A 12,195-nucleotide genomic window follows, 5' to 3' on the forward strand; every position below is an offset into this window, starting at 1 on the left:
ATAATGAGTGTTACAATTCATGTTAGTTTTGGGTGTTATTAAAGTTAAATTAAGCTTTCAGTTTCATTTGTCTCCGTTGGTAAATTGGAAAAAATGAATAAGGGGCTGCACTGCTAGTTTTGCTTTTTCTCATTTAATAGGTGACGAATGTACCATTTTGAAAAAGCCACTAGAAATCATTTCATATTTCTCCTCAGTATCTCTGAGTATTCCTTTCAAATAAATATGACTTTTTATGAGGAAAACATTTTGAGCCACATAATTAAAGGAAAGCTGTGCTGATTGTTCTACACCATATGAAAAAAGTAGTTTCTATTATTGGAATGTTTGGGACAAAGACTAAAGTGATCTTAGAAGAAGTGCCTGAAGGAATTTAACCGAACTCTGTGGGTGAGTTTTACAAACAGTTCAGGGGGTGACATCTTTTTTGGCCTGGGCCTCATCTCTTCAGCAGGTTTGAGGTTAGAGACTAGATTAGCAGCTAGTAGAATAAAAACACCAGAATCGCGAGCTGATCATTTTGTGGTTGAGTTGCATTGTTGCAAATATAATTACGAGATTTGAATAGAAAGAGGAATGCTATCCGGCCCGCTGTAATTTTCCCTTCTCTCTCTTCCATCAAGGCCGGTCCATTTAATGTATATTCATATTTCCTCTTGAAACTCTGCTCAGGGTTATTGTGCTTCTCTGAGGGATTTTAAATGCACAGCATGGACTTATTAGTGCAGTCTCACATTATGGAACCAATTCCTAGCTTTTATATAACTTTGTTATAAATATATAGAGAAAACTGTCTTGAAGGTGGAACCTTTTCACATATAGCTATAAAAAATGAACTCTGGCTTAGTGTTGATTCAGAGGTGCTACTTAGATTGAAGTGCAGTTGTCTGACAGAGTAAAGAAGGTGACAAAGTATTTGAAGTTCCTGGTATGGTTTAATATGGTCAGTTTAAAGAAATATATTTAGTTAGCAGTTGGTTATCTAAAATTAGTACATGGGTTGTTTATGAACAAAAATTGTTGCCACAGGAAAACAAGGAACAGAGCAGCAGTCATTTGGAAGTTAGCCATTTACATACACACAAATAAAGAACAAAAAAAAAAAAACAATTGTAAAGGAAACTTTTGTAGACAAATTTCTAAATGATTGAATGGAACGGCTCATAAACCAAAGCGCTACCTCATCTGTCAGAAGCAGTGGTGCTTCTATTATGGCTTGAGCTGCCAGAAAGCTGGCCCTTTGTTGATAGTTTCAGTACTAATGGAAGTAACAGAAGTAATGCAGTAGTAAACTCAAATTCAGCCAAATGCATTAAAGCACACCGGACAGCAATTTATCATTCAGCAGGACAGCAATCCTATTGCCAAAGCAACCAAAGAACATTTCAGGTTGAAGTAGTGAAACTATCGACCTGCTGAATCAAAGACAAAAGGAGCCTGCTAGAGCTGATGCTGTTTGTAGTTCAGTACTATTTCAGTTCAATTCAACTCAATAAAACTTTATTGATCCTGAAGGTTGACCCCGAAGGTAAATTGGGTATTTGCACTCCTAACCAGGTGATATTTAATAGGCTGGAAAGTTAAAGATTAAATGTCCTAATTTCTGTTGGGGTCACATTTGATCCTTTGATAAACTTATCTGACTGTTTCATTTTTTTATTTGTTTATCAACGAGTGGACAGTTTTGTGTTATTCAGAAATAATGTGAGAATACTGAACAGTAAGTCCAAGGTAAAGTAGTTTTCAGTACATTTGTACAGTTTACAGAATGAACTTTGTAGGATTGGTGCAGGGCAGGTCTAAGATCTCTTGGTCAATGGTTGGTTTGTGAAGCAGTTATTAAAGTGAAATTAAGGTAATAATGCTCTTTAACACCATCTAACAAGCTTTATAGTAGGAGCAGGCTTGATAGTTCATATAACATCTGCTTATATATCCTAGAGTGTAGCTGGTGAAATCCAGATTCAACAGTAAACCTCAGAGTAAAAAAGTCAACTGTTTACGCAAAGAAAAAAACCTAATTGATCTCACAGTACAAACTAAACTATTTCTTATCTTATTATATAAGTATTTTTAAAAAATATATATCAGGTTCTACCTTTTAGAATACAACTCTTGAACTTTGAATGGTATATTTTAAAGCAGTAATTTAATATGAAAAATGAGTTCCACTCCACAATACTGTAGTGCTTAAAATCATCAAAGACTTGCGTCAGACGTTTTACTTGTTTCATGCTTATTTTATTGTGTTGCTTAGGAAAACTCCACTGAGGTCCCTTTCTGTAAATCATAGCTAAGACCAGTTATACACAGTTATATACACCAGTTATATACAAATCAAGCATATTTTTTCATCAGTTTCTTTTTCATATTGCATATCTCTCACAGAGATTGGCACTCTAATGTTGGATACATGTACATTTATTTCAAATTCAAGTGCAGAAGAATGGAAAATCCAAACGTGTGCAACTTTTTTTTTTCTTTTTTTTTCTGTTTTCTTGTCTCTGTAGAAAGTACATGGAGTTTTTTAAGACCCTGATCTTTGATTCTCTTACTGCTGTCGAACTTACATCCATGTTGTAAATGGTGATGTGTTGCGCCTTGTAATCCACAGTGCCATCCGACATAGAGCTGGGAGCTTTTCTGGAAGCCTCTTAATCAGTGGCACAGCAGATGGAGTGGTGGGGAGGGAAATGTCGAGATGCATTAGCTTCAGCCTTCTTTCCTTTCACACTCCTGAAAAATAGACGTTAGCGAGGTGGATCTGTTATGGAGCTGGGTTTTGGCCATAACATATGGTCAGTGCTTCTGGTCTCACATTTTTAAGCTAGGGCTTTCCAATTGGGCAGTTATGATTTGATGTAAATACAATTGTGGAAACTGAGTAGTTACAACTCAGCAATATTTTTCAGCATTTTACAAAATCAGTGGCAATGTTTTTAGTTTGGTCAGGAAACTTGACTCTACAGAGAAACTACTGTCTTCCTTTTGCTTCATTGCTCTGCTTCTCTGGGGTTCAGAGGGGTCAAAGTCTATTTTGTTGTTATTACTTTACTTTAGTCTGGCTGTATAGGACTTTTTGCAGGATACATCTCTTCCTTTGCCTTCACAGTTTGTTCCTCTGTGCTATTTCTGGGTCAGTCATTACATGTCTTACTTAATGTAAAAGGCTAATCAGAGGCTAGATGGCCATTAGAGTAACACTGGAGGTGTTAAAAGTGGCAGAGGAAATCACATCATCTACTTGCAACATCATTAAGCAACATATTTCACCAGACTGCAGCTGGCACGATGGCTGTCCCGCTGATCTTAGTTTTAATGTCAAAGCATTGTGCTGGTTGTGCTTGCTTGGTTAGACGGACACATGGTCATTTGGCAGCACCACTTTACTGATGATTGTGGTGTCAAGACAGCATCTGCTCTCAAAACTGTTTGGCTTCAAAAGTGACAGACATATTAAAGGCCTGCTGTTAGTTTTTTACTATGCCTCCATGGGCGGTCATAGACCTAAAATGGTGAAAATAGAGTGAATTAGAGTGGTGGTTTTACTTATCCTTTAGAAATCCAAGATAATTTTTTTTTAAGTTTAGTTGTTTAGCTCAAGGAAACGTATAAATGGAAATCACTAGCAGCTTCATATTAGGGTGGGCGATATAAACGATATACGATAGAAACGATATAAATTTGGCCAACGAGAGAGATTTTGACTATATCGCTCTATCGCTATAGCGCATGTTGATGATGTCATCAAGCTGCGCCTGTTTTGGTCAAAAGCATCGCAGCGGCTAAAACCATTATCATCTGCAAATTATGGCGGGTGACAGTCATAGCAAAGAGATGAAGCACTTTTGAAATATGGGGAAAGCCAAAAACTGCGCTTCCTCCACTTCCGTAACATTAATTGATTCATTAATGTTGAATTCTCTCGCAGCTGTTCTATTCCTATGTTGTTGCAGTATATTAATAACTAACTTCGTATTGTGGATGAATAATCTCAGTTGTTCTCCTGACTGAAGTTTGGCCCGTGTATAGCATCCTGCTATGCGATTGAATTTGTCCCTAACCATCAGAATCCCTCACATTAACTTTTATTGAGTGGAAAAAAGTTGGCGTTCATCCTCCAGCTTCACTGTGCTAATGTTATGCTAACATAGCTGTGTCACTAGCAATCACGTAGCACAACATTATATACCAGGTAGTCCAACTTCAGTAACCCTGCAAACGCCACTGCTGTTTAGTTTTCTGTCTTCATTTATGTTGGAAGTGGTAGCAGAGCTGTACGTTTGAATTAGTTTCAAAAATCTCTCAGTCAGAACATGGTATGAAATGTTTAGGTGTAAACTAGCGAGCTAACTTCCTGTTAACTTCTAACTCGGTTAAATTAAATAAATTCTATTTTCATGGATGCATGGATTTTTACATCCATGCATCCATGAAAACAGAATTTATTTAATTGTTACACCTGATAAAGCAGCAACGCTGATGATTTAATTACAGATGAAAGAATTTAGACCGTTTTTAACTCTTAGTGTTTGTTTGACTTTGGGACCTAAAGGGACGGAGTTTTGGACCCAGATTACTCCGCGAAGCTCCTCACTACAGCAGCCGTAATGCTCTGACAATCAATCAAGCAGTGCAGCTTACCAAAGTTGTACTAAAACATTTTTTAACAGATTTCTGCACGCCAAAATCAGTTCGAGGTCAGTAAGCACAACCAGAATTCATACATAAGGCACACTCTCGATTTTTGAGAAAATTAAAGGATTTTAAGTGTGCCTTATAGTGTGGAAAATACGTTATACAGAAGAAAATAATATATCGTGATATATATCGTTACCGCACATGCTTCAAATTATATCGCGATATGAATTTTAGGCCATATTGCCCAGCCCTACTTCATATACAATTTTATCTTCATTAAAATCCACATTTAAGTGACAGATCTAGAACATGTTCCTTCTCCAATATTAAAGCAAGTCTCTATAATCAGTGGTTTAAATTAACAGAGTGTTATGATGTCTTTTAGGTTATAGTTTTCTAACGTCAGAACTCCGTCAAGGTCAGAACTCCGTCAAGGTCAGTCCTAAGCCCAATTGCAAAAGGAAGAGGTCGCCCTCCCTAAGTGACCAGAACCCGGAGACCGTGGAAAACAGACATGAAACCAATATGCCGAATGCGATGGTTTGGCCATGTGTGTTGAATGGACACGAGCCAACTACCACACCAACTCCTCTGGCGTAAACAACCTACCCAGTGGAGAATCCAACGAACGGCACCGAACAGAACATGGCTAAAACAGGTCTAAGATGACATCAGAAATCGCAGAATAAATCTCGACGAGGCCAGGACAATCACCAGTGATCGTCATGCATGGAAACCATTTGCGAATGAAAATTTGACCACCATAGGCACCCACAACGCCGTATGGGCTTAGGAGTCAATCCAGGCCTAACTCCAGCTAGGGATCAAGGAGACAAGAAGGAGAGTTTTCTAGCAAACAGCTGTTTTGGGAAGCAGCTGCTTGTATGTCTAGAACTTTAGAACTTTAAGTCCTAAGGAACCTTTGCCCTGTTGTTTTCACACTGGAGGGTTTATTCCAACTACAGGGGAATCACACTCCTCAGCCTCCCTGGGAAAGTCTATGCCAGAGTGCTGGAGAGGAGATTTCATCCGTTAGTCGTACCTCGGATACAGGAGGAACAATGGGTTTTTTAGTCCTGGTCGTGGAACACTGGATCAGCTCTTTATCCTCTCAGGGATACTTGAGGGTGCATGGGAGTTTGCCCAACCAGTCTAGATGTGTTTTGTAGATTGTGAGAAAGCATTTGACCATGCCCCCTGGGGGGTCCTGTGGGGGATGCTCCATGAGTATGGGGTGTCTGGCCCATTCCTACGGGCCATTCAGTCCTTATACAACCGTTGCAAGAGCTTGGTCCGCATAGCCGGCAAAAAGTCAGACTTGTTCCTGGTGGGTGATGGGCTCCACCAGGGCTGCCCTTTGTCACCGATTCTGTTCATAATTTGTATGGACAGAATTTCTAGGCGTAGCCTAGTGGCGGAAGATTTCATTTGGGTGGTCTCAGGATCTCATCTCTGCTTTTTGTAGATGATGTGGTTCTGTTGGCTTCATCGGGTGATGGCCTCCAGCTCGCCTTGAAACAGTTCGCAGCCGAGTGTGAAGCGGTGGGAATGAGAATCAGCACCTCCAAATCTGAGGCCATGGTCCTCAGCCAGAAAAGGGTGGCATGCCCACTCCGGGTCAGGGACGAGTTCCTGCCCCAAGTGGAGGAGTTTAAGTATTTTGGGGTCTTGTTCACGAGTGGCGGGAGAAGGGAGCAGGAGATCGACAGATGGATTGGTGCAGCGGCCGCAGCAATGTGGCCCTGGGGCAGACCCAGGACACGCTGAAGAGATTATATCTCTCAGCTGGCCTGGGAACACCTTGGTGTTCCCCCGGACAAGCTGGAGGAGGTGGTTGGGAGAGGGAGGTCTGGGCTTCTCTGCTTGGGCTGCTGCTCCCTCGACCCGGCCCCGGATAAGCGGAAGAAAATGGATGCATGGAACCTTTGCCCTATTATTTTCAGCCACCTACAGCAGTGTCTTCCATCGGAAGTTAGGGACGTCTAATTCCATATGCAGCATAGATGTTCCTGTACACTATCTGAGCCATTTGGTTGCAGATTCAGCTTATATATTACTTCCTACTACTATGGGCTAAATAGTCTCTTGTTTGTCAGCACCTGTCATACCTTTTGGAGGTATTTAGCTCTTTCTAACTTTCTTGTTTGGCTTAACAAAATCTGGGTCAGGTCTTTGAGAACTAGGACATACTTATGAGTAGTTGGTTACTGAAACAAGACATACATGGTCAAGACTGAGAATATGGGCTAGATGGAATTTTATGGTTTTAAATAGAAGACCTCTATTGAACAAGAAGAACTTGGTAACTCAGTGCTATAATATCACTAGAAGAAAGCTACTAATAATGCTGAAGATCTAGAGACTACAGCACAATGTTAGCAGTAGTGAATAATATGGTTATTATGAGCTGATCCCGTGCAAGACGGCAGTGTAACTGAACTAGACGGCCAACCACCTGCAATAACAAATGTTACTGAGCTGGAGATGAAGATTGTGGCCAGATTCAGGTCAGCCACATGATTCCCCTGGCTCACTGACAAAGCCTCATCAAAGCAGATGCTTGCAGATGTGAACATAGCTCTACTCACCATTAACCATTATAACCAAAACCATTCATTCATTCTGGTGATTTGCTGTTGTATGACCACCTTTGTAATGTTGATCGGTTCTTATTATTCGAGGTTGCTGTGGCCTCCTAGAATGGTTAACACGAGACACAACAATCCTGATCATGAAAGATTCATAATGGTGGCAAAGAGCAGGAAGGTGATTTGGAATGAAGATGTGGAAGCAAGAATAGCAGACCTAGAGGACAGCTACAACTACCTATCTCACAGGCCAATATCTTCATGGTGAAAACCTTAGAAAGCCAGCTAGAGCCAATTACCTCTGAAGACTGATGCTTTAAAGAAATCAATGATTTAAAAAGGTAATACTCCTTCTTACTTCCCAGTGTATTTCTTCACATTGCTAGACATACTGTAGATGCCGTTCATATATCATAATATCATACATTTTCCCTCAGAACTCTGTTGATTGATCATATGTGAATTTTGAAAGCTAACAATTTTACATACTCTACCTTTTTAGAATATTTAAAGCAAGGGCGTAGATCTGGTTTTGACATTGGTGGGGATGGATGATTCAACCACCGAACCCTGCCCTGTTTCTTTTTTTTTTTTTTTTCTTTTTTGTCTTTGCTTCTTGATGAAAAAAAAAGGAGAAATATACTTGCCTACATATGCTATTCTACATGGTTTTAAACCATTTAAAATTACAATTCATAGTTTTATATGTGAATTATATAATGTTAAATTACTATTAAACAAATGACTGAATAAGTATTTTAGACTTTAGTTTAAAATATTCAGCCATATTTCATATAAATCAGGTATCATACAAAAATAAAAAATGGCTTCAAATACAGTCATGACAATAAAAGAATATGACTTTAAGGACTTAACAACATTACTTCAGTTATATCTGTCACGGCTGGCGGAGTGAGCCGTGTGGAGTGGAGGAAAAGGAGGACCCAAAATGCAGCAAACTGATGATACGAGTGAAGTTTATTTACACGGTGGCAGTGGCAAAAACAGGCAATGAAGCATGAGTAATGACAAACCTAAACTGGGAGAAACTAAAGAGCAAACCTGAAATCTTACAAAACGGAGAGCGGAGCAGAGAGACGCAGACCAAGGACCAGGATACCAAGAAACACAGACGAGCCGACAACGAACACAGACCGACACCCACTATATATACACACACACACACACACACACACAGGAGGGAAGAACAGCTGATCTGAATACACATGATGACTGGAGGACACAAGCTGAACACAATGACAACAGACACAGACTTTCAGAACAAAACAGGAAATCTAGAACCCGAACCGGACACAAGGGGGGAGGACACAGAATAACTAGAACAGAGGGAAATAATCACAAAACACAAAACGCTGGGTCAACGACCCAGGACCATGACAGTACCCCCCCTCCAAGGGCTGGCACCAGACAGCCCAAAACAAAAACAGACGACCAACCCAGGGCGGGCGGCGGGGGCCCAGGACGGAGGGACCAACACAAGCTCCAGCGAACCGAGAGAATTGTCCAAAACAAAAACACACATGCTGGAGCACGAGAACAAAACACAGTTCAGGAGGTCGGCCCGGAGGCTGACAACTCAGAAGTCCAGGACAGTTCATCTTCTGAGGCCGGCCACGTCGGCGACGTAGATCCATAAGCCGACCGAGCGGAAGGCAGCGGTGGCGGAGTGGAGGCAGTTCAGGGGGCCGACCGTGCACACGGCAGCGGCGGCGACGGGGAAACCGTTCAGGCGGCCGACCGTGCGGACAGCAACGGCGGCGACGGGGAACCCATTCAGGCGGCCGACCGTGCGGACAGCAATGGCGACGATGACACAAGTCTGGAGGCCGACCGCGCGGAAGGCAGCGGCGGCGTCTAGGAGGTCGTCCATATTGACGATGACGCTCCACCAGCGGCCTGGTAGATGACCGCCGATGTCGAGGCGGCAGTTCGGGACCGAAGCAGCGGCTGGTCCAGGCGCGGCTGAAGCTGAAGCGGAGGCCGGTCCAGGCGCGGCTGAAGCTGAAGCGGAGGCCGGACCAGACGAGGCTGAGGCTGAAGCAGAGGCCGGACCAGGCGCGGCTGAGGCTGAAGCAGAGGCCGGACCAGACGAGGCTGAAGCGGAGGCCGGACCAGACGAGGCAGATGACGATGCTGCAGCCGGGCCAGGCGAGGCAGATGACGATGCTGCAGCCGGGCCAGGCGAGGCAGATGACGATGCTGCAGCCGGGCCAGGCGAGGCAGATGACGATGCTGCACCGGGCGAGGATGAAGGCTCGGAGGCTGCAGCTGGCGAGGATGATGAGGCTGCAGTTGGCAGCTGGACGGGCTCCTCGGGCCCCCCAGCTGACGAGTCTTGAGGCTGGACGGGCTCCTCGGGCCCCCCAGCTGACGAGACAGGAGGCTGGACGGGCTCCTCGGGCCCCCCAGCTGACGAGTCTTGAGGCTGGACGGGCTCCTCGGGCCCCCCAGCTGACGAGACAGGAGGCTGGCTAGGTTCTCCTGAACCTCCAGCCGATGAGTCTTGAGGCTGGACGGGCTCCTCGGGCCATCCAGCTGGCGAGACAGGAAGCTGGGCGGGCTCCTCGGGCCCCCCAGCTGACGAGGCAGGAGGCTGGACGGGCTCCTCGGGCCCCCCAGCAGGCGAAGCAGGAGGCTGGACGGGCTCCTAGGGCCCCCCAGCGAAAACAGTCTCTGGACCAGTGGGCACCGGGGCCCCTGGAACACAGGTCAGAACCAGTAGGCGCACGGGCCTCTGGCAGGCACAGTTCAGAACCAGCAGGCGCACGGGCCTCTGGCAGGCACAGTTCAGAACCAGCAGGCGCACGGGCCTCTGGCAAACACAAAGCAGACTGCAGCTGCACAGAGCATCGACTCAGCTCAGGCAGCGACAGCCGGATACAGTCCTCAGCTGGCTTCTTAATCTCCAGGGGTCCAGAGTCGGCCGGGGGCTGGGACCCAGCCTCTGGGGAGGCCCTGGAGTGTGTCACAGTCTCTGGGCTGGCCAGCTTTTGAGGACTGATTACAATATTATGTGGTGTGTCTCTCTGCTTGACATGAACAGGTGAAAAATAGTTCTTTCCGGGTTGGATGGACTTAACTTGTTGTGCAGGAGGAGTTGGTGACAACGATGGCTGAATAGGTGATAATAAGGCGGATGAGTCTCTTGTCAACTGAGCTATTGACTGAGCTATGGATTGTAACCAAGTGTCTAATAGGTCTGGCTGTGACTGTAATGGGGGTGACGGTTGAGTGGCTAACTGAGCTAGTGGCTGCTGGGCAGCTAACTGAGCTACCGGCAGGGCAGCCGACTCAAAAAACACAGCCCCGGAATAAACAGACACACAGTCCAAAACAGAAAAAGGGTCCTTTTCACTCACCACAGCTGGCAGTTCCAAAGTCCTAGTCTTCGGCTGTGGGGTGATGCGCCGACGGCGCGATCGTCGCTTCCTCCCGGGCAAAACCTCCGGCGGGCCGGGCAAAACCTCCGGCGGGCCGGGCAAAACCTCCGGCGGGCCGGGCAAAACCTCCGGCGGGCTGGGCAAAATCTTCGCCGCCGGGCTGGGCAAAATCTTCGCCGCCGGGCTGAGTTGGGAAGCGGTAGCGGCTGGTGGGTGAAGGTGCAGTTCGTTGAGTATGAAGTCCTGTGCGAGCGGGTGAAGAGAGTCCAGCAGCCAGGAGTGAGCAGAGATGAGCTGCTGTAGCCTGGCTTCTACAGCGCGGAGACACTCTTCCCCCTCATGCTCGAGCCATAGGTTAACCAACCTGGAAACAGAGTCAATTAGTTCCTCCCGAAGCTCCTCGGGAGGTGCGGATGCCGCTGGGTCCATGTTTGGTCGGCTCGTACTGTCACGGCTGGCGGAGTGAGCCGTGTGGAGTGGAGGAAAAGGAGGACCCAAAATGCAGCAAACTGATGATACGCGTGAAGTTTATTTACACGGTGGCAGTGGCAAAAACAGGCAATGAAGCATGAGTAATGACAAACCTAAACTGGGAGAAACTAAAGAGCAAACCTGAAATCTTACAAAACGGAGAGCGGAGCAGAGAGACGCAGACCAAGGACCAGGATACCAAGAAACACAGACGAGCCGACAACGAACACAGACCGACACCCACTATATATACACACACACACACACACACACACAAGGTAATCGGGTAATCGCACACAGGAGGGAAGAACAGCTGATCTGAATACACATGATGACTGGAGGACACAAGCTGAACACAATGACAACAGACACAGACTTTCAGAACAAAACAGGAAATCTAGAACCCAAACCGGACACAAGGGGGGAGGACACAGAATAACTAGAACAGAGGGAAATAATCACAAAACACAAAACGCTGGGTCAACGACCCAGGACCATGACAATATCTTCTTGATGCATGCTCAATCATCCAGGTAATTAATTCTCTTCCACCCCTAGTGTGTGTTCTTATGCTAACTGGCTTATGTCTAAAAATGAGTGATGAGATGGGGCAGCTTTCAAACAGAAGAGAAGTCAAAGAATAATGTTGTTCTTTTCCAATCATCTGTCTCCTCTTTTCCAGTGGCGAAGCTCCCAATTGTGTGTTAAAGAGGTAAATTGAAGGACAGAACAGCAATCTATAACTAAAACTCTCAAGTATGCTGTGCACCGTTTATGTTTTAGTTCAATCAACATTCAATCAGCAGTAGAGATAGGTGTGATCGATGGTGCGGCTTTAAGAGAGGTATGATGGCTTGCAGCTCTAAGTGTAGCTGGAGCCTTAATTGTTGTTTATTATTCTTTATCATTTTGGACTGGTATTTCCACCATAGTTACTTGTACTTTGAATTTATCCCTAAGGAAAGGTTGGAAAATAATAAAACAATGCTTTTCATCCTTTTTCAACCTTGTGTCAAATAGATTTTTGATTTTTTGATCCTTGAATAGCAACTCTTGCCTTTCTGCCCATGTTAACTGGAAAGAAGAATCTCTAC

The 12,195-nt window shown here is 44.8% G+C and overlaps 1 protein-coding gene across 1 annotated transcript; it reads right to left on the reverse strand.

Moving 5' to 3' along the window:
• Window positions 1-8,844: 8,844 nt before the first annotated feature.
• LOC143414513 (uncharacterized) lies at window positions 8,845-11,134 on the reverse strand. Its single transcript, XM_076879053.1, has 3 exons — window positions 10,610-11,134; window positions 9,940-10,363; window positions 8,845-9,251 (listed from the first exon to the last, which is right to left on the reverse strand). Exons 1-3 carry the CDS (start codon window positions 11,057-11,059, stop codon window positions 8,845-8,847), a joined length of 1,281 nt encoding a protein of 426 aa, XP_076735168.1. The 5' UTR covers window positions 11,060-11,134.
• Between the last annotated feature and the right edge of the window lie 1,061 nt (window positions 11,135-12,195).

The sequence above is a fragment of the Maylandia zebra genome, linkage group LG22, assembly GCF_041146795.1.
Source record: "Maylandia zebra isolate NMK-2024a linkage group LG22, Mzebra_GT3a, whole genome shotgun sequence".
NCBI classification, from domain to species: domain Eukaryota; kingdom Metazoa; phylum Chordata; class Actinopteri; order Cichliformes; family Cichlidae; genus Maylandia; species Maylandia zebra.

Excerpts from the sequence above, each read along its gene's own strand:
- LOC143414513 (XM_076879053.1), bottom strand. The coding sequence starts at position 11,059 with ATGGACCCAGCGGCATCCGCACCTCCCGAGGAGCTTCGGGAGGAACTA. Across the intron at positions 10,364-10,609 it reads CTTTGGAACTGCCAGCTGTG|CCATCGTTGTCACCAACTCC; the intron begins GTGAGTGAAAAG and ends TCACCTATTCAG. Across the intron at positions 9,252-9,939 it reads CCTGTGTTCCAGGGGCCCCG|CTTCAGCCGCGCCTGGACCG; the intron begins GTGCCCACTGGT and ends CCTCCGCTTCAG.